At 46.3% G+C, this 23257-nt stretch overlaps 1 protein-coding gene across 8 annotated transcripts in view; it reads right to left on the bottom strand.

Moving 5' to 3' along the window:
* Positions 1–23257, bottom strand: part of LOC119174612 (uncharacterized) — a 612314-nt gene that overhangs the window by 26019 nt on the left and 563038 nt on the right. For all 8 annotated transcript variants that reach the window (XM_075895367.1, XM_075895368.1, XM_075895369.1 and 5 more), the window contains 3 exons: positions 7543–12615; positions 3359–3489; positions 927–1043 (listed from right to left, as the gene is read on the bottom strand). In XM_075895367.1, the coding sequence (XP_075751482.1) occupies positions 927–1043; positions 3359–3489; positions 7543–12615 (5321 nt within the window). The remainder of the gene's footprint in view (positions 1–926; positions 1044–3358; positions 3490–7542; positions 12616–23257) is intronic.

Here is a 23257-nt window from a genome sequence, read left to right as displayed (position 1 = left end):
AACTATGCCAAGGGCTCACTCCTCCATTTTTTAAAATTTCTTTACAGACTGGAGAGTTTCCCTAACTGTGACACCATGATGACACTAATCAAGGATGCCAGACTTGGCTACCTATGGCCAATTGGCTCCTTTTAGTGCCATTTGCATAAAAAACATCAAACTTCTGAAATCGTCAGTAACTTGACTAAGCCCGCAGGTCAGCGAATAGTACGACATTTCCCATGAGCAGTTACGGCTTTGAGCGGTGGAATTAGGATGTCCTCGATCACTCACACGTGCTTCTACGTGAAAAGTTATTAGAGGTTATTTCAATGCAGTCAAGAGAGCTGATATCTCTAACAAGAAGTGCAGAATAAAAATTCCTCCCGTAATAGTTCAGTTCCAGTTTGGCTACTTTCTCGGCAAACTTTCTGAGCGGCAGTGAAGCATCATTACTTGCAGTTAAATAATGCAACTCTCGATTCGCATACAAAAAACATGCTTCACAGAGTATTTGTATTACTCCAGCTTCTAGACATATATATGTGTACACATGAGCACCAAGAAAATGTGCAGGATGCCAGCGAAAAAAAAAAATCTCTATTATCGGCAACAGAAATGCTTAAGCTACAGTTTTGCCATGCTTGAAGCATGAGAAGCAATTATACCTCTTTTACATGAGTCACTTTGACGGAGATTATTGTAACAGTGGCAATCGCTGAATCCAATCAGTATAGGAGACAGCCCAAGCCACAGTTTGAATGTTAACTGCAGTTGATGAGTTAATTGCTCTTGGCAATGAGCAGGCTACAACAGGCTTTCCCATGGTGAATACATACTAAAGCTAGCTCTGCTCTGCAGGTTGACTTGCTACATTACACAACCTTTGTTTTTTCTCTTGTTTGGAGAATAGGAAAACAAGAGTCTGCACAGATGAGTGTACTCACGCTGACGCCAATAGATGACAGACTCGTCTGGCTGCGACTGTAGATTCGTTCGAGTTCGTCATCTCGGTGTGTGCTGTCTCGATCCATGCTGTCTGCACTACTTTTGATCGAGGAGCTCTGTTGAAAGGACAAAAAAAAAAGGTACAGCGTGAGAGTGCTATCCACCTTTCATCCTCCTAATCTGCAAGCATCATCATGAACAGTCATCTCATTTTGTAGTTGTCAGAGGTCGAGCTCCGTTAAAACGAAGCAGTTTATAGAAGTGTGCTTAGGATATGCAAAAATATCTGAGGGAGTGAAAGCGTGCCTGAACACATTCACTGTCAAACGATCTACGTAAGAGAAACGGTAAAATACTTCTGACCTTGACACTTCAACTCTCACGGAACAACTTGTACAATGCGATGTATTACCATAGTAATTTACCTAGATTGTAACATTTATACCATCCACTTTATCTGTTAAACTATTCAGTTACGATGCAATGTTTAGAATAATGGAAAAAAAAGTATACCAGCCTGTGAAGTTCATCACATGCACTTTTAACTTTCAGACTGCCCACACGTACTGAAACTATTCAGCAGCAGGCAAAGAAGGGAAGCCTCCAAGCTAAGGTTTGTTAAGTCAATGCAGATAACATTTCTACTTTCTTGTGACTTCTTGAAGATCAACGAAGAAAAACGAGACGTTAAGTTTACATTTCCCTTCTTTCATAGCGAGGGTCTCGCTCTGGCAGACTGGATGCCCTGAGATGATACATGAGGGATTATTGGTCAGCTGCCATCTCGTAATGAGATCACATACTATGTGACGCCAAACTGGCAAGAATGAGTGTTCCGTGCTCGCCATAATGGCAACATGTGACGCTAATACTCTCACATATAAATGCACACCCATAAAGTACACGTACACAGGGGGATGACTGTCACCGTAGCACAGTGGTAGACGCATTATTTGAAGGTCACAGAATCGAATCCTGCCAATGCCATGTTACATTTTCATCCATTTTTCTTCATGTCTACATTACTTCTAATAACGTCTCCTATACTTTGCTTGGCATTACTGTATGTTAGTTCTCATTATTATTGTGTCCAACAAAAAAAATGTGTCCTCAAATTCACACTTCCCTTTTTGAAGACTCAAATGTTATGGAATGCTGATGGCAAGAGGCAAGCTGAAAATTGTAGAGATTTGTCAGTGGAGCAACAAAACCTTGCGATGATTGCATCAGAGTGCTGTGAATGCCAAAGATGAAGTGAAGTTGCTTGCATTGTGGCAACAGATGAGACTTATTACAAGAAGACTGTAGAGAGCATTAGAAGAGAGCAGAAGAAAGGCTTAGAAAGGTGGCAAGACTCTGCTTTTTAACTTCCTTGTAAACAAAACTGAGTATGATCAAATAGAGAGAGAATGCAAAGTGAAAGAAAATTGTATGAACATCTTTAGGGCCGAAAAAGCTTCCATGACCAACCAGCAATGCCATAAAGTTCGTGCATGCCAAAATGCATTGGAGCGAGTAGCAATGCCACGTATGTATCTGCTAGGACAAAGTTATCAGCGCTCGTGATTCACAAGCAAGACAAAGGACTACAAGAATGTGGACAACACAGGCGTTGCCCTTCCTTCAAGTTTCTAATCTTGTTTGCACTGGCCCATTATGAGTACATTCTAACTGGCCCAATTCGCTAACTTGCTTGTACTGTAAGGAATGTGTCACAAACGTCACTATGCGACTGCCACGAAGATGGTTTTTGTGCCATTTTTTATGCTGTCGAAAGTGCAGCCGTCTATATGATTTACAGATTCACTGCTTAAATTTAGCTTGCTCGCACATACTGCAAGCGTGTATTTACTTGCTTGTGACTACCGTAAAATCCCGAGCATGCTAAATCTAACTAAGCAAAATTCAATTTCTATTCAAGTTACTCTGCTTGTATGTGTGATTGCATTAAAACATTTCAAAAATCCATATATACACTTAATGTGTCACATGTTTTTGTGTCCAAATATAGTTTTATATCCAATATTTTGGAGTGAGAACAGTAATAATAATAACAGGTCCTCTAGTCTTCATAAAGAAGAGGGAGGTTGGGAGAAAAATCTCGGAAGCAGCTTGACTAGCTCCTGCTGCCCGAAAAGTACAGTTTGGAGAGTTCACAGTAGCACAAATCAATAGCCTTACTAACACGGTAAATGAACAGGAAGTGAGGTAAAAAGAAAGGATGGAGAAACAGCATTATCACTAACAATGAAATTCATTTCCATTGGAAATAAAGTTAATGCAACTGAGCAACTTACAATGCAAAATTAAACTCCAAAGATTTTGGCAAATATAGAGATTTATGAGAAGGGAACTTCGATAAACAAAAAAAAAACAACACCCTCCGAATTTCAAGAAAACAGGAAGCCCTAATGTAACCAGTGCAATTTACCTCGTCCGCTCCAACAATGGCAATGGTGGGCAGAAGACGGTTCGAGTCATCACTGCCACCAGAAGAGTGGCGCGAGCGGCCCCTCAGGCGACCCCGGGGAGAAGAGCGGTGCGACCCGCTGCTGTCGTCAGCTGCAGTCGCACGAGAGGCACAGTTAGACAGGTGCGCAACGTCACTACACTCAAGCGCACATTCGCTGGGTTGCCCAAGTTTGAACTACATTTTAAAATGCAGAAAGATGTAATACAATGCAGAAACACACAATAAAGGCAAGGGTACACCATTTTTAATCACTTCCTCCAGGAGCTCGAAGTCGCAGTAAAGATATTTAGCACCATGATTAGAGCGTCAAATGATAAAGTTGCTGCTAAGGTACTTTGTCAGGCTAATATGACTTGTTAGAAAAGCGACTGGATACCCCCCTAAGTACTGTGCTAATGCTAAAAGCCTGGCCCCGCTCAGCACAACGAAGTATGAAGCCCTCTAAGTAGGGGTTCATACTCCATTGCCATTTTGCACAGCCAGGATTCGTTTTAGGGAAAGGGGGATGGATTGAACAGCTTCAACCTCCTCTGGGCTTTGCCAATGCCAGTTATGTTACACCCGATAGATAAGTCGGCTGCTCCACTTCGTAAGGGAGCAGCTTTTTCACAGGTTCTCTGGCACCATTTTAGCAATTCGAAAATTTCGGGGTCAATTTTTGTGTCATCATCAATACTTGCTTTTTTCTTACGCCCACCATTTACACAGTCTCTTTATGTTGTAAAACAAGAGATGGACAAATGAGTAATTAGTCGCGTCTATGAAGAAACCCCTTACCATAAAATATGGTCGTCTTTCAAGGGTCACTTAAGTGTGGCACCACATGCGAAACAGCGGAGCACTGCGAGTGAGTCTGTTCTGGGTTGTTTATTAGAAATTGCCGCATGCATACCACGTACACGATTGCGAAACATTATGCGAGTAGTTGCAGACTGAACTATTATATATCACTCCTTTATTGTTCCATACACTGTTATGCCATAATGACATTCATTAGGATATTTGAAATTGAGGATATAGCGATCTTCCTCACATAGAAGGTCTTTCACACTTAAATTATGCAGGTATCAAATGCGTGCTGACAAAATTAACTTTAAAAGGGAGCATATACGCTCATGTTGTATAACATACCTCAGCTAATTACAAACTCTTCCAAAACAAACTGTTTCAGAAATGACCCCTTCAGTACACTTTCTATTTTCTAAATGTAACGTTTAGCGCAACAGGCGAATTTTCCCATGTTCTGATTACTGGTGCTTACGAGCACTGCGGTATGTGAACATGTACTTGTCATTTCCACATATGCCTGACTGCCTTCAAATTGACATTTTGTAATGATGACTTGTAGTTGAATATTGACATTTTGTAATGAAGACTTAGTCAAGCTGTTAAAAAAAAAGGGCATCATTCTGTTTCCTACATTTTTATACTTCACTTCTCACTGAAATGTGCATAATTAACAGCTGTACAAAATTAACAAGCTTTTTTTCTTATTTGTCATTCTTGAGGCCTAGTGTACATAATGACATTAGTAACAGATTACATGAGAAAAGAGGACCTAGAGAACATGACGTCTTTCAAAAGCGAAACAACGCAGCTTTCGTCGGTACCACGACATATGCAGGTTACGACCCTGAACAAACGCAAGGTTCTCATATACATAACATAGCCAATGATAAGGAGACAATGCTGCACTGCTGGACAAATGTCAAAGTGCAACCTTCTACTGAGACAATTTTGAGCTACCAGTGATGCCAGCTTTACAAAATGCAATTGCAGCTTCAGTGATTTTCAAAAGTGAGAACCACAGCGGAGCAACATTGCAGTTAGCATACCTGCATTGCAAAATGTGCTCCAAGAGTGTTAGTAAGTAGTAAAGAGCAAGAAAAGGCATGAGAAACATTCAGAATAAGTAGGCAGGATTGGTACAAGATTACTCAAACCAAGCTTTACACTGTCGATAAGGTGATGAAGATAACCTTATAAAACAGGAAAAAATTTTACTGTGTGCAGAGCCTAGATGAATGCAATACTCCCAATTAAAACAGTGGCCTCTTGGAACCTGCCTCCAACGAAATTCTGGCACAGCATAACTTTAGTTAATTTCACATTTTGCCTTGTCCATGTTTTTACCTGAGCTAATCTGAGTTTTAAGTGGTTCCTGGTTAAAAGAGACAAGCACGCTAGAAGTACGCATCAGCCACGGTTGCCATGTCAGGTGTGAAAACAGATGCGATGCTCCGCAAGACAAACAGTCGACTGTATTCAGTATGGTTACTGCACCACCAAACACCAATCTCTTAGTGATATTTAAAGCGAAGTTACTGTTTCTCCAACGCCGTGGCATTAGAACTGGTGCAAAGAGAGCTCAAATCGTTGATCCGAGCAAGATGGGTCATGATCTGCTATCATTGTTTTTATAAAGAGTTGGGAAGAAAGCAGTTTAATTACATAATAGATATGCCAGCGGGAGCCCCAAGCTTTCCAAATGAAGTGAAACAGATGTTGGTCATGTGACATAAGCCTTGATTACGCAGCCTAATGTGAACGCATATCTATCACACTTGCAGTTTCACAGATATTTTTAACATTATAAATTTTGTTTCTCATCCATGAAAACTGCCAATTGTTCATTGGACTCACCACATGCACATTAGAGTGGCTTTTAATTGCAAGCCATCAAGATTTAAAATATTTCGACAGTAAATGACAGATGTCCAATCTAATTAGCAATTAGCCCAATCAAAGTAAACAGCTCTATTTCACAGAAAAAGTGGCCACAATTCCATAAAGGTTTTTGTTTGGTTAAGGAAAGGTGGAAACCTTCAACTTAAGGTGGAGCAGCTACTGTACGTTTGAGCACCAGTGTCTGTTCCACATATAAGAAGAGGATCCTGTACATAGCAGTGTAGGTTCATGAACTCCGTAGAAAAAGGCAATGAGAAAACTGTCTTGCGCAGACAGAAAGCACTCCCACTTAATAATAACAAGCACAACATGCACACGCAACACAAGATGCATGCAGCACAAAACCAGCACAAGATGCACCCGAAGCAGAAGTGCAAGCAGGAGCATGCACGTAAACGAGGACGAGGTAAGAACACATGACAGGCAGCAATGAGGTTACAGTGACGATGCAAGTACGCTTCTCGCTGTTACACCCCAAGCCCCCACACTGCATCGAAGAGAACAGCAAGTATTGCCGTCAATACCCACGGTCTCGGAAGTTCAAGGCACATGTGTAAGTAGGTAGATAAGACAAAAAACAGCGCTTCAGGGAATATCACTGGATAGTTCTTCACAATGAAGAGCACAGAAGCTGTACATGAAATCACAATGTTTCCAAAGCATGTAGATATAATAAGGTTGGCATTCTGACAGCCACAAACACTGCTTAAATCACTCTGCAAGATGCTCTCTCCTGTGCACAGCACTACACGCTAAAAACAGTTGCACCCTTTCAAATGTCTCTTTGTACCACAACGATATTCCTCAACTATCGTGGATGTTTTTCCTTGAGTTACCACCACATATTAGATACCTCCTGGTCACCAGAAGTATGTACGCTATCATAATGAGATAGCATTCTTGATTATTCAGCCACTACCTAAGAAGAAATGGCAGCTCCACCCACAGAACCGCAGTGTGCCTGCCCTTCACCTGTGAAAGACAGTTGTGCTAGTTGGTTTCTGCTCGAACTGGAAGTACTTTTCTAATGTTAATACTATGGATATTAAGAGTTGAAGCTTTGTCATCATCAGCTCAAAGAGTAAGCGTGGCCGAGCAACGATATCAGACTCTCAGATGAAATTTACAAAGATCTTCTAGTCTATGACCTAAAAACAGTGACACAAGCGTAGGTCTGTATGAGAAAGTTCACTTGAACTTGAAACACTCGAGAAGCACTTCACCTCATGAAAATGAGCAAATTCCATTGGGCGGAATGCTGATGCAAATTTTTTGTGGGAGGGAGAGTGGCGGCTCGGACGGAGCTGACATTCTCAGATTCTAACAGAATACAAAAATCTCACAAACAGAGAGATGTTGGGAAAGGTAAGTACACATGACTACTATAATCGTTGTATGACAGAAAAGACGCCCCAAAAGGGGACAACCATCTTTAGGGTGCAGGTTATTTTTACCTTTCAAGGCTGTCAGCTTGCGCAGGACACCCGAGGTAGAGAAAAATGTGGACGAGAAATGGCGCTGGCGAAGGACCATGGATGAAGAGTGTGGGTTGGGCCGGTTCACTTTGCTGCGTAGACTAGAGGGAAGCGTGCTCGACTTGCAGTCGCTGGCACTGTTAGCGACAAACACTGAGTCTGGGATGCTGCCCGAACTGAGCGAGTTCGAGTTGCCCTTGACGGGTGATCCTGGTGACGACCGTGCTGGGCGCACGGGCTCCTCTTCCACTTCCGGAATCGTCTCCGACGACTGCACTGATTTCTGCTTCGTCAAACATCCTGACGGTGGCCTGCTGCTACCCTGCTCATCTAGGCTGAGGACACTTTCCTCGGACGATTTGAAGGAGTAGTAACCAGTGTCGCGGAACGTCTTGCCCGGGTTGCCCTCGAGGTCTGCGATGTTCCCCACGGACTTCGTGCCCAGAAACTTGGACGTGCTGCGTTCACTGTCGCTGAAGGTAGCAAGCGAAAGGTTGTTTTCACTGCACGACTTTTCCTTGCCACTTATTCGCTTTCCAAGTCCGTCTGTGCCCTGGTTCGCTTCCGAGGGCTCCTCTTTGTCCTCGTGGGCAGCCGTGTCCAGAATAGAATGTTCGGACTTGGAAGCACCCTTGGAATGAAAGAGTTGTAAAGAGACACTGCCTGCTTTCCTGTAAGGTGCAAGACTGTCGCTGCTTCGTGTGACCACTAGTTTACGTTGGGCCAACCCTCTTCGTGCCTTAATGTAGAGTGATGATTCTGAGCGCGATTTGTCGGCAGACGTTTCAGTGGGAGACACACTGGGCTCCGGAGACATTCCAACCGTCTTCGGACAAACCTCGAGCACAGTCTCAACACTACCACAGAAGTCAATGTCGGAGCCAGTGGTGAGAGTCGACGAACTGTCGCACTTGGCAGTGGTGCCACTGGCAATGCTGAACATGCCCGGCAGTTCAAGCTTCTCCTCGACGGTGACTGTGCTCAGCTTTGGAAGGATGCAGCTTGGTTCAAGGAACTCTAATTTAGAGCCTGGTTCTTTGGTTCCAATAAGAGGAACCTCCTGACCAGACTGTAACCGGAGAACGGGCACCTTGAAAGGGGGCAGGATGAAATGGTCTGACGGTTCCTCACCGTCACAACACGACAGCTTTGAGAGGGAAATGTTATCCGCTAGTGTGGCCCCCGAAGACTCTAGCATGTTATAAAGCTCGTCCATTTCATTGGACATCTCCGATTCTGTGGCAGTGTGGTCCGAGTCATAGCTCGGGATGCTAATGCTTGTTGAGATGGTCTCAGATCCTGACTCTGAAGGTGTCTTGCTCTTTCCCATCTTTTTCTTTTCAGAGAGGTTGGGAGAATCCACGTCGGAGCATTCACTTGAGCCTCCGGTCAACGTTAAGGGCTTGCACCTCCTCTCGCGCAGTGGAGAAGCATTACGGCTACCGCTGACTGTATGCATCAAAGCAACAATTTGATACTGAATGTACTCTTGAGCCTTCATGTAGTCATTATGGTTGTGGTCTGAGATGATGGGGCAGCAGCTCTTTTCATCCTTGTAGACCTTCTCGTCCGATAGCAACTTGAGAGACTGCATAAGCTGTCTGCAAATGAACATGGTCTCTTCGGAGATGGTGGAATCGTTACTGTGACCACTTAGGTTATCGGCAAGCTTGTCATCTACTGCAGCAGAAAGCTGTCTACTTGGTGAGCGCCGCCCTGGTTTCTTGTGGTGACGAGGCTTGGGAGACCCTTCTTCATCAGTGGAAGAATACGTTCCAGACTCTAACGTGTCACTTCCGTAGTCACTGTTGTTGCTGCCGATGGTACTGCTGCAACTGCTCTCCCCAGAGAGAGCAGCAGGAGAAACCGTCTGCATCAAACGTGTGATTTGTGACTCCAGGAGAGCCTTCCAAGGTGTGATGTTTTCATCGACTTTCTCAGTCTCGTCGCTCGTGCCAGAGATATGGGCGAGCACTCTATTAACAATGTAAGCAGCCTCTTCGTCGGAATAGCAATCGGTGGATGAAGATCGACTGTGAATGCTCGTGGCATCTTCCTCTATAGCCGAATTCTTTGAATCCTTCATCACTTCGTCGTTTTGAGTCATTTCACTGGTTGAGCTGTTGCACATGCTTTCAATGCCTGATGTAAGTTCATTTACAGAATCCGACAATGACTGCTGCATGTCAGTGTTAACTTCTGAAGTGGGAGTGACAGACATGCGACTGTCCTTAGTCTGCTGGTTAGGATCTTTGGTAGCGGTGTTGTGTGAGTCGTTTTCAGTAGCAGGATCAACGAGAATTATCGTGCTTTCATCGGCAGTTAGTGTGGCATCAAGGTTTTCAAATGAAGTGTCTTGCAAATGTTGCTGTGACTCGTTGAGCATGTTATATTCGGCAGTGTTATTAGGTTCGTTATCAGGCTGCACTTCAAGTGTGTCTTCTTTCTTTTTCTTGATGGTAGCAAAGCCTTCCTCTTCGAGAACAACTTTGACTTCCGCCACGTCCTCATCATCATCTTTCTTTTTTCTCTTGATTGTGCCGCAAGAGTCAGCAGCCTCGAATGCTAGGCTCGCTGCGGCCACCGCCTTTTCTTTCTTGCCTTGTTTGGAAGTTGCCCTTCTGTCTTCGTCGTCGCTGCTAATGCCTCCACTCTCGTCGGTAAACTCGGCGTCGTCGGGATAGTGAAATTTGCCAGTTCCCAAAAGTCCAGAAGTGAAGTATTTTTCTAACCTGGAAGACGCCAACTCCTCGGGGTCCTCTTCCAGCACTTCGACATCGTCTACACCAGAAGTCTCAGACACCGAATCGCTGAAGTCCTCACTCGTGGCGATCGACCACCTCTTGTGTATCTCTTCCAGTGACGCGTTGCCAATCGCGAAGCTGAAGTATTTCTCCAGCTCGGAAGACGGGTTCTTCGTCACCGGTGTCGTCGCTCTGGAACTCTTCTCGCTCTCCTCGCAGCTCTCTTCGAGTATGGTGTGTAGCGAGTACGACAGCGGATTGCCATACTGCGCGGCGTTGAATCGTGGCATCGGAGAAATGTACATGGCGTCGTCAGACGAAGTCGACGCGTCGCTGAACACGTTCTCTTCTTCTTCTTCGTCGCACGACGTGTCACTTGTGTCACACGACGCGAGACCCGCCGTCGGAGACTGATCGCTGCGCGAAGAGTCGCCGACGTCGCCTTCATTTTGTTTCGCTGAAGCGACCGCAGTGGGGTCCGGTTCTGTTTCGGCGGACGGCGTTTCGTGACACTCGAACGATTCGGTGAAGTATTTTTCCAGAGTGGACACAACCAGGCCTTCGAGATCAATGTCTTTTTCCCGTCTTTCGCTAAGTGCGGGAGCTGCGGGCTCGGCCACTTTCGCGTCGTCTTTCGTTGCAGCAACGGCACTGTCGATTGTTTCGCTCGATTTCCGTTCCGCTTCGTCGACCGCGGCAGTATTACAAGGAGCAACACACTCACCGACGGTATCCTTAGCGGCGTTATCCGTACCGGGCTGTTCGCAATCCGAAACACACGCGGGCACAACCACCACCACCTGTTGCACATCAACACACACGGTGGAGTCCGCGCTGCCCGCAGCCTGCGCTTCGTCGTCGCACGGAGGCGGGCCGCACGCGTCAGCGACCGCGCCGCTCATCGGCGGAGTCCTGTTGGCGGGGGCGCCGTTCTCCTCGAGCTGTCCCACTTCCCCGAGCACACCACCTTGGCCGCCACCGCCGGTGCTTTCCTCCGCCATGTTGGCCGACGCAGGTGCATTGTCCGCACAATCTTCGCCGGGACTCGGCGCGCGTACGCCTTTTCGACAGCTGTCATCTTCCTCGACTGGGACGTCCCGTTCGGGCCCGAGCGCCGGGGCGCTCAATGGGACGCGGCCCTCCATGATCGCATCGTCCTGTACGACGAGCGAGTCTCTCGGCAACCACCGCCACGGTCCCGCGATGGCGCCGCCGTAGTAGTCAGAGCTGCTGCCGCTGAGGTCCTCCTCTCCCACTTCCGGCGGCGCTGAGTCAACGACAGGTGGAGCAGCGGCCGGCAGCAGCAGGACTTCTTGGCCCGGTTCTCCTACGCCGGCCGCCGCATCGCGCACGGCGGCGAGCGCCAGATTAGCGTCGTCCTCGTCATTACGATTGTCCGCCGGCCCGGCGAGAATAGGAACGGCTGCTGCCGCTTCTCCGTGCGATGCCAAACTGGTTCCCTCGTTGCCTTTGCTGATGGTGCCGGCGGCAGCCAACCGTTTGCCGCGTCGCCGTCCCATCGGGCCCGAGGCGCTGCTTTCGCCTTCCTCGCTTCTCGCCTCCTCCGGAGACCTTTGGCCGGGGTCGGCCACCTGCGGCCCCGCGGCGGCAGCGACGCCTAGGAGCTCTTCCTTCGGCGCCAATTCTTCCTCCAAACCACCTCCGTCCTCCTCCACGTCGGACGGGAACTCCCAGTCGGAGCTATCTTCCACGTACACGGCGCCCTCAGGCCCCACGGCGAGCCGGGAGCGCAGCAGGAGCCAGAGCCGGGACGCCGCCGCCTCCACCTCGGAGTCGTCCTCCGAGGATTCGGACGAGCTGCTGATGAAGACCAGCTTGTAGTCGTCGGGCGAGCGGTCGCGCAGCTTGACCTCGCAGTCGGACGGGTAGTCGTCCAGTGGCCACAGACGGCTGTCGTAGCTGTTCTGGCTGGCAGGACGCGAGGGCCACTGGTCCGACGCCGCAGAAGACGCGGCCGCAGATTCCTTGAGCAGGTCGCGGATCCGCAGAGATCGCCTCCGCAGCTGGTCCAGGCGCCGAGCAAGCGGCGAGCAGGGCGGGCTCGGCGGCGCATTAGTGGAAAAGGAAAGGGCATCGCCTAGCGTGGGATTAGTGTTAGCGCTAGCCGCGCATGTAGGCTCGCCGCCGCACAGAAGAAAGTCGTCAAAGACAAGCGGGGGCGGAAGGATTGGGAACTGGCAGCAAGGGGAGGGGCATTCGTTAGCGGGATGAACGTTATTTGGCGCGAGAGAGTCGCCGCCACCGCCGCCACTGCTTTCGCCGTTGCAGCAGTCGGCGGTGTCCTCATCTGTCGGAGAAGACAAGCCGTAGCAAGACGGAAAAAAAACTGTTCAGTATCTGAGGAAATCCCCACCGAGTACAGACATACAAAACACAAACAGAGAACAAAGGAAAACACGGTAATTACGACAAAACAACACACTTCCAAATCGTCACTCAGCGTGCACACATATCACTGTACTGCCATTCCGACGTCGAACATGCATCGCGCTGTGTACACGACTGAAAAGAGAAGCAAGGCTGAAGCGCCGTCATAGTTCATCCCCTCAACTGAATTCGTCAAGCATATACCTTCAAAGACAGTCAAACTAAATTATCTGCCCCATGAAACTGATTTCGTCACTTGCAGCTCCTAATAAAGGCGATGGCTGAAATGAAGAAGGATTCTTTTTTAATCCTCCTTGGCTGCGACCGGTATCGCAAAACATGCAATACTTACAAAAAAAAAAAATAAAGTCAATGTGCAGGTTTCTCTTTTTATGCACTTTTGAACTCCTCCCGCGCACCTTGCAATGAGGAGACCACTGATATCACAGGAAAGCAAGAACACCTTTTAAATAAGAGTCCAAATACATTTTTCTCTCCTTTATGCACTTTTGTACTGACCGCGCACATTCCCTAAGCAATAATAATAATAAAAAAAAGAACTGCCGACGACCTAAAGAAGCATTTGTCGGCGTCGCGGTTCACGTTCACTTACGAGAAAAACAGGAGCCCAGCTTTACAGAAGCTCTTCAACGACGAACGACAAGAAAAAGCTAAACTGTCCGAGCACAACTTGACCGCCGTGTCGCTCTTCACAGCGTCGTTGTCCAAGCACTTGACCCCAGCGCTGGACACAGCGCGGGGGACCCCTCATATAGCTCCCCAGAGGCGTCGTTCCCAGCCGTAAAACTTTTATCAGCGGCACGCGTTGCTCGCCCGCGAAAGACGATCAAAGAGGCGAAGCCGCCACTGCAGACAAGATGGTCGAGTAAATAGAACGCGCCAAGGGCACACACAACGACGAGAATGCTCGCCGTTAGCGAACCGCGTGCGTAATTACATGTTGATCGGACGCGTACGTATAGAGTGAAGTGAACTTCTGTCGGTATAGATGCAGTCAAGTCGACGGCGCTGAGCAGTAATTGGGAGCTTTCACATGGCGCTCGCGGGGCAGGCGGCGAGTGACCAACGCATAACTGATCGTCACATCATTCACTTTATCAGTGGTCATTAACCAGCTAGCGTTGACGTTCGTCCTTGTCGTCAAGGCATACACAGGACTGCCTATGCTCAAATAACGCGAAGGTAATCGTTTACGTTTATGTGTATATATGTGCCGAGTTGGTGGTTTCGTATGTTGTTCAAGCTTTAATCATCTCTAAATATAGGCCTACACAAATGTTTCGAGACCGGTTGCAGAGATACATTATGTCAGGAAGTTACACTGTCTTATAGGCAACATACCAAACGATAAGGCAGAAATTCACTCAGTAGGAGTGAATTTTTCAATATCGTATACACTAACACATGTGGACACTTTTTTTTCACTTCGTATCGTACCAGCGGAAACGACTTATCAGGGTGACCAGCTGCTGTTCCATTGGTGATTGGTGTCGTGTAAGAAATTTTCGCGCACAACGCGTCGTAGAGATGTCGCCCATAAGATTTCTTGTTTTTGCTACCCCGCCAATCACGTAATACGCCTCATGATATAACCAAACCCTTTTTTTTGTACTTTCTTGTATTAACGAAAATGACATCAAAAGTGACGATAATCGGGAATTACCCAATTTCCGTTTCACGTACTCATGTAAGTTTAGATGAAATACTCGACAAACCTAACAGTTTTTCTGGGCTTCATCATATGACACAAATGGACGAACACAGAAAAAAAAGGGGGGAAGCGCGGACAGAAATTTTCATTGTCATGGAAGGCCAGTTGAAAAAAAAAACACAAACGCGACGGACGAACACAAAAAGACTGGGCTGAAAGTCAGCTCTTATTTGTCTCCACGTTCGTACGTTGTTTGTTTGTATATATCGAACTGCCCAGTATGGGCGCCAGAAACTTCCATACAGTGTGACTAGCGCGGCCAGGAATGTCTGACACGCTCTTGCTGCAACTACGCAAGCGCACGTATTGCAAACTAAACAAAAAAAAAAAAAACTACCAAGAGAGAGAGTGTACAGTACGCCCGAAAGAACCACTTCAGCGCTTTCAATGTAACAACGATGAAAGAAGACCGACGCGAAGTTGAACAACCTCACGTTTCGCCGATTGCGAAGGCTACTTCGCGATCAGCGATGCAATTCGCGTAAGAAAAAAACAAATAACCTAACCTGAGCTATGAGAGGCACCAAATTAGTCGGAATGGCGTCATGACAATGTTTTGTAGAATTCGTGCACGCACTTTTTACCAACGTTACTTCTTACTTTGCTGAGGCTGCAAACTGACAACACTAACCAGCTAACAAAATAGTTAACCATGTTATATTTACTTCGTGCCGTGTATACAATCGAAAGCATAAAAACGAACAAAATATTACTTTAAGATGGCACTCCAGCGACAGTAATAATCCACTAAGGGTTTTCACATGTTTGTTTAATTAGAGCCAATGGCAAGTCAGGATGCACAAAACACAGTCAAATGATTATTTTTTTTTAGACATTGTAACTGGAGGCGGGAAGCATTCGAAATACTAATCTCTTGTATTACGGTCAGAGAAGACTTACCATTAGTGGGGGCAATGCAATCCGGTCATCTGAATTTCGTCCATAAGCGTCGGTACCAATGACATCATTGCGACGTCCCCAGTTTCGCGTATATACGAAAGTCACGAAGCGAACGTTTCTAGTATATAGCCAGTCAGGCTGACAACTCGCTGGTGAAATCTCCTCTCATCGACAGTAGAAAGAAAGATGGCAAGTCACAAGCACGCAAAAAGAGCAATGGACGCGTATACGTTATTCGAAGGTCACGGGTTCGGTCGATGAAGGGGGCAAGTGATCTTTTCATCCAGCTCTTCTTTCTTCCCATTTACATCAGAAATACTTCCAGTAACATCTCCTACACTTTCCTTGGCACCATTGTCAGTTAGTTATCATTAATATTGTGTCTAACAAAGAAACCGAGCCATTCAATTTGCACTTTTTTTCCCTTCAAGCACGTAAAAAGGCAAATAAAATGCACAACATCGCTATAAAAAGTGGGCATATTTCACGGCCATGCCGTGACACGATCTTTATTCTTTGCACAATTTCTGGCTCCCAACGCATTCGCTCAGGGTAAGGGATACCTCTAATAAGTATTCCAGAATCGTATAGCGTACGCGCACAATTTCCAATGCACTTCATTTCCCAGAAAAGGAAAACAAAAAGCGCGGAAAATAGGTTATTTCGCTAAAAGCTCTCTAAACAGCTCGGGAGAGGGGGGAGAAACTCTCTATATGCCAAACCTGGTTTCAACAGTGCGCAAAAGCGGCACGCAGAAACACTGCAATCAACGCACATATCGTATAGTTATGTGCAAATTCTCAGTAAGTGAATGTCCGTCGTTTTAGCCTGCGTCTATCATCAGTATCTGTTGAATAAGGACAAACGAAAAGAAGGGACGATCGTAAAGAGGGAAACCGACCACGATAGCTCGATTATCGATAACTCGAAGAACATCTATTGTTTCGCAAGCAGAACGACGATATGATTACGCGGCACGTTCCGGAAATTTCGACAATATCGACACAGCACACTTTGGCCTCCGTAGAACTTCGACCGCCGCGGCCGGAACTAAAACCACGGCTTTCGGGTGAGTGGCCCATGCCCCGTGACCCCTGTATCACCCGAGGAGGACAACAGTAACGCTGCTATATAACTAAATAAATGCATTGATTGATTGATTGATATGTGGGGTTTAACGTCCCAAAACCACTATATGATTATGAGAGACGCCGAAGTGGAGGGCTCCGGAAATTTAGACCACCTGGGGTTCTTTAACGTGCACCCAAATCTGAGCACACGGGCCTACAACATTTCCGCCTCCATCGGAAATGCAGCCGCCGCAGCCGGGATTCGAACCCGCGCCCTGCGGGTCAGCAGCCGAGTACCTTAGCCACTAGACCACCGCGGCGGGGCGACTAAATAAATGCATGCTTTTGTGCCCGAATTCTGAACACGCGCATACAACTGTTGCTTGAACTTCGTGCCTATGTTTATGCATATTAAAGGGGCACTAAAGAAAAACATTTACTTGCTTTAGATTCATGAAGTGCACTCCGAGAACTATGATGACACACGTTTCGCATTCACAAGTTCGTTATAAGCGGAGAAAATGAAGATTGAAGTTTAATTTTTGAATTTCGCGCCGAAATCTCCGCGCGTGAGGTAAAAAAAAACCGGAATGTTTTTTTTTTCTTCTGTGTTTTCGCCGAGATTGGCTCAGCGAAATCTTCCGAAACTTCCTACGCCAGTTTCTATGGCATCCGCAGATGACTATGCACTTCGTTTTTATCGATCAGAAGCTACGTATAGGACCCAGTAGACACGTTCAAAATCTATGACGTCACGCTGTTTGTTGCGAGAATCTCAAGGTGGCGTTAGAAAACGCGCGAAAAAAAAAAAAAATCTAACTTGCCAAGCCTCGTGTCACGGTGGTATAGTGGACTTTTCGGGATTGTGAAATTGCACTTTACTAATACGCAGACAAAAAAAAAAATCGGTTTGCTCTTTATTGTCTCTTTAAGCACGAACACACCAAAGAAAGAGGCAGCTGAAAAAGGAGACGTGAGACAAGGCGCCACCGCGACGTAGCTTGTTTCACAAGCGGCGGTAGAGCGAGATGCCGATCTAAATTCAGAGCCGAAGTGCTATTATACTTTGTATCCTTTCTTTCGCTTTCCGTATGCCAGTGCAAAGAGAATGCGTCGATGTGCTCCGATTTCCCAAAAAAACAGACATCGTTAAGCGGCGCTTAGAAGCCACGAGGAAAGGGTTTCGAAACAAAGGCGAGCGGCGAAAGGCGAAAAAAAAAAAAAAGAAGCAGGTTAACCGGTCCATTAAAAGAATGGCGGCTATAACGCCGAGGATGGATGGAGCAGCTTGGCGTAACGGTTCGCGGAGTCTACCGATGCAGCTGTTCTTTCAAGGTGGCATCATACAAACGATTGAGTATGTGAATACGTCTCACCGTGCCCGTGGGTGAAGAATAAGAGGACGGATAGATGGAAATGACCGCGTAACACACATTGCGTGTACGAAGACCCAGGCAGGGGTGGTGGTAGTGGTGGAAGGAAGGCGGGAGTGGGAGGGGGGGGGGGGGGGGGTGTGCGAAGACGAGCGACCGTCCTCAATTTGAAGTAAACGAGAGGTGCTCGAAAGAGCCGCGACAGCTTACGCGGAAAAGTGGAAACGCCGGCGCGTCAAACTTGTAAGTGTCGCGCGTGCACCTTCTTTGTTTGTTTTTTGTTTGTTTTCTTCGCCAGTCACGCTCAGTTAAGCTGTAATGGGGGTCACGGGCTGCCACGAGGTCCAAGCTTTGCGATTTAATCTCCGCACTGTTAACTAAATTAAGCAGTTGACAGTCGGCGCCTTGTCTGCTTTGCGCTGTTTTTTATCTATACATGATTAAGTTCCAAATGGATCGCATTCGCTGTTTCTTCAGGTAACCAGATGATCAAAACTTCCGGAGTCCACCCCTGCGGCATCCCTCATAATACCACCGCAGCTTTTGGGACGTAAAACCCCAACACTTATTACAATTCGAGTCATTCGGAACATGTAAATGGGAAGAAGCAATTCACACACAACTGAAGCGAAAGTAGCGAAGCTCGCGACACACACAAAGAGAAAGAAAGAGAGAGAGAGAGAGAGAGAGAGAGAGAGAAACAGAGAGAGAGGGGGGGAGAAGGCTACCATTGTGTTCGAAAGCACGGGTAACACAAAGAGCGACACTGAATTTCCGCCGCTGTACACGCATTTTTAATATTATATTTCTACGCTCGAGATAACGAAGCAACGACGACAAACTGCAGACAAGGAGGGAATGAAGGAAGTCGGTGTGTAGTTACAACCACCTATTACGCCTTCATTACGACTCCTGTTGCTTGCGGCAACTAGTGTTTTGTATCTGCGTGTATATATGCGTAGGGTGTGTGCCTACGTTTTTGCAACAGCCGCGAGGTGGGGCGTGGGATGACGTCGAAAAAAAAAAGAAAAAAAAAAAGCAAACGGAAGTCACGTCGTTTCAGCCGTTTGCCTTGACGGACACGATAGAACCGGCATTACTTTTATATGCAGCAAATTAATGTGACGTATTCCTGCCATTTTGCACGCGTGGCACACGGCGTCGCCTTCGGACAAGTCTTTCGTCGTATAGTTTACACACACAAATATATCGACAGAATAACATAATAATATCTCATGTATTACATTCCAAAATCAAGATTATAATAATATAATAATATAATCTCATGTTTTAAGTTACAAAATCAAGATATGGATATGAGAGGCGCCATAGTGGAGGGCTCCGGAAATGTCGACAATCTGGCTTCGAGTTATAGGTTCGAGTTAATCGGTTCTAAACTTGATAACCCTTATTATCAATGCACAAAATCACATTTATCGGTTACCACGTTTAGCGTATGCGTATACGTGCGTGAATTTTCTACGGCGTAGCTCTATAGGGTTGCCACTCGGAAAACACGGATTCGACTATACGGCTAAATCCCGATTTTTTTCTTAGCACGTCCATCTGGATTTTTATTCAACACTCAGAGTTTCGAGTCACGGTCGCTCGCTCTTCGAAGGGAGCTCGAAGACGGACACATTTCGCCTTAATAATAATATATCTCATACGGCTCGTGTCCTTGTTCTTACCACAGGCTAAATAAAAGAGGCGACCGCGCATGGGAACGGCTGCAGCCATCGTGCCCGCCCCACACAAGCGCGAAATACAAACACGCCATGCGCGGCACCGGCCGGTCCGTTCCCATGGCCCCTGAAAAGCGCGTCTCGCCTTTCCAAATGCGCACAGGTGCCGATTTCGCAGCACAATGCGTGCGCAGCCATTCGTGAAAAGTGCAACGAAAGAAAAAAAAAAACAGAAAGGTAGAGAGGAGACGCCGCCGACAATGAAAACGAAAGCCGATCCCGGCGGATCACTTCGATAGAATCGTTTGCGGACTTCCCTGGAACTGAGATGCACGCACGTGAGCCATTGAAATATATATGCAGATTTGTTTTTATTTTGAAAAGCTTTCAGAATATGGCCTAGCGCTAATCACTTCGTTGTTTCTTCAAGTCAATTTCGCAAAAAAAAAAAAATTAACGCATTCTGGTAAGCACCATCTCGGAAAACGTTTTTTCAGAATACTTGAATTATTTTATACGGTTATTCGTTTGACACAACTGAATGAATTAAACGCACAATTGGACTAGAAAAAGCGTAGAGAAGATTATATGTTTATTTGAACGCAGCGTGACAATTATGACCAGAATTGAAATAAATTAAGATGAACAAAAAATGGTCGCTAATCTGCGTGCTTCTTTGCAAATGTCGTCAAATCGAAAGACGATAGTCTTCTGCCGGCTTTCTATCGGGCATAGTGTCGCATTTTCAGCACAGAAAAATAAACACTAGGGTCTTGAGGATTACGTACCTATGTATTTTCTAGTACAGGAACGCACCATATAATCGTTACGTATTGATGTTGCGCCTCAGATATGCGTAATATTTGCTTTTCAATCGACGGTGCTCACAAGTATGAACGCAGCCACCAGTTCAAAATGGCTAGGCACTCAGCAAGTGCTCAAACTTTGGCCGGGTAGCTAAATCTTGTGATTAGATAGATAGATAGATAGATAGATAGATAGATAGATAGATAGATAGATAGATAGATAGATAGACAGACAGACAGACAGACAGAAAGACAAACAAACCTAAATTTCTGCGTGTAAGAATATAAAGAAAGAATATCGTCTTCAAAAGCACCCTTTTCGTTATATAGTTGATCCCGAACACACAACCTTCGAATTTCTCTTCGTTTTTTTTTTACGATTCTCCTCATGAAGCAACAAGACCATCACACACCACTACAACGCCTATACACGAATCAATCAATCAATCAATCAGTCAATCAATCAATCAATCAATCAAAATAAATCCATCCATCAATCAATCAAGTTTGCAATAATAGTTCTAATGTACGGAAAGATGCTATTATATTTTTCTTTGATTACATTCCTTATCTGGAAAAACCGGGAACGAAAAGATGGCCATAAAAGGAAACAAATCAATCAAAGGAATGCGCTGACACGTACAGGTAACACGGTGCATCGACTTGGCTTGTTTCAATATTTCAAAAACAGAGCTGCAGTCCGTGGGAATCGCTCGCGCCCTCACCTTTGGCGCCTCGTTCACCAACTTCAGCGAATGCTGACTGCTTGCGGCTCGAGCGCCAGAAACATGGCCACCGTGGTTTCCCCACCAGACCTTTTTGTCAGGTGCGAGCCGTCATAGTCGCACTGTACTGTATCTTGGGTTAATAAAATCGTGCTTGTTGACGGTCTGCCTCAAATGACATCTCTGCATTCGTCGTGTCGGAGCGTAGCCGAACCTGGCCGTATCGCTTTATAGGGGCGAAGCTCCCTGGGTGTGGGTCTGGCCTTCCTCCGTTGTTGTCCTATACGTAGCCACCGGTGGCACCCCGTCCTAGAGCGGGTATGTGCCACAGAGGATGCGAGATGGGAGATGGCGGTACTTGGAGTGTTCTCTAGATGGACGCACAGACGGACGCATGGACGGACGGACAGACAGACAGACTAGCAGACGGACGGACAGATGAATGGACGCGCGGAGCTGATATGTACCACAGAGAATGCGAGATGGCGGTACTTGTTCACTGGATGCACGCACGGACGGACAGACAGACTAGAAGACGGATGGACGGACGCGCGGACGTACGGACGGATGGACGCAAGAATGGACGGACAGACGGACGGACGCATGGATGGACGCACGGATGGTCGCGCGGACGGACGGAAGCACGAACGGACTGACGGGCGGTTCGCCCCACTCATCATCATTCACTCAGTGAGTATGCTGTGATCTTTTGTGCGCGACAGCAGTGGAGAACGTCACGTCCCTTCCCGGTCGCTTCGTAGGGAAAGACTATCGCGAACTTATCTCCACAATTGATACTAATCATAATGCTTATTTGATGCAAGATGGACACGACATCCCATGCTACTCACGGCTCCATTTTCTCGATTTCAGCCTACATTATAAGGTAAATAAGTGGATGGTCAACTAGTAAACCTAATTAATTGGCTTACTGGATAATTGTGGCTTCTTGCAAAACCAACGGATAGACAGGAAAACAAACAGACGGTATGCATGACAGACTAAGAACGAGTTGCTTGACGGGACATCGAATCTCTTCAGTTTGGTCACATTTTGCATGAATCCCAAGAACAACCACTGCAAGTTTTAATTCATTTACCGCTGCGCCCCTTGACGATAATAAGCAGGACCATTTGTGCTCCGTAAGTAAAGTTCAAGCATCTCACTAATTAATTCAACGCCGAGCAGATTAATCCCTCACTTGAGCCGGCTGCTCCGAAAACACGAAGCGCATTTGTATCGTCGTCAAGAATCCGATCGGAAATTAAAGTCACTTCAAACTCGATTGGAATACAATATTGCGAGTATTCACCATCCTATACACAAGCAATAATATATATATATATATATATATATATATATATATATATATATATATATATATATATATATATATATATATATATATATATATATATATATATATATATAGGTGCACCAACTTCTTGGTTGTAAACATGTAGCAGCAAGTACTGTACCCAGAACCATATGTGCTAGAGCCGCTTCCTGGATATTGTTCTTCAAAGTATACGCGTCTATACAGGGATATTTAACTTCGAGTAATCAATCGTTCATTTAATCAGGCTGCTTAACCAATTTTTATTCCTGTTCACGGATGTCGCCGCATTGCTCCCCCTATCCCCTTGCCCATTTTCGCGCACGCACACAAGCTTTCTGCACGTAGCGCGGTTGTATATTGCCTCCGGGATTGGCACATCTTTGACCAAGCGACAATGTCATGTGATCCACTCATCATGTGACGTCACGTTGTGTAACGGCATAGTGACGTCATGATGAGAACATAATGACGTCACTAATTTCGGTCATCTGCAGTGTCTCCGGGATCGGCACTCCTTCGACCAAGCAACAACTCCACGTGAAACGTCATCACGTGATGTCACGTTATGTAACGGCAGTGACGTCATGATGACAACATAACGACGACACCACTTTCGGTTATCATTGAAGCCACGATGGCGGCATCACATGATGGCATTTATGCGTCACTTTGTGCTGACGTCGACGCAGCCGACGGTCAATACTCGCGCTTGAAGAAGCATTCGAAGCTTTCGCCTTAGTAAAGCACGTCGACCCGTTCGACGTTCGCCAATAGGGACATCGAATTAACAACAAAGCACGTAATACGCATGCACACCAGGCTTCGCCAACAACTTCCTTGCAGGCGTAATTGAAAGCAAAGCACACAAGCGGACCGTTGAGCGCGCCGCCGAAATCGGCTCGCGGCATCGAAGGAAGTCGCGAAACGATTTC

This window comes from Rhipicephalus microplus, chromosome 5 (genome assembly GCF_043290135.1).
Source record: "Rhipicephalus microplus isolate Deutch F79 chromosome 5, USDA_Rmic, whole genome shotgun sequence".
Classification (NCBI taxonomy): domain Eukaryota; kingdom Metazoa; phylum Arthropoda; class Arachnida; order Ixodida; family Ixodidae; genus Rhipicephalus; species Rhipicephalus microplus.
This window is presented reverse-complemented; position numbering and strand designations above follow the sequence as displayed.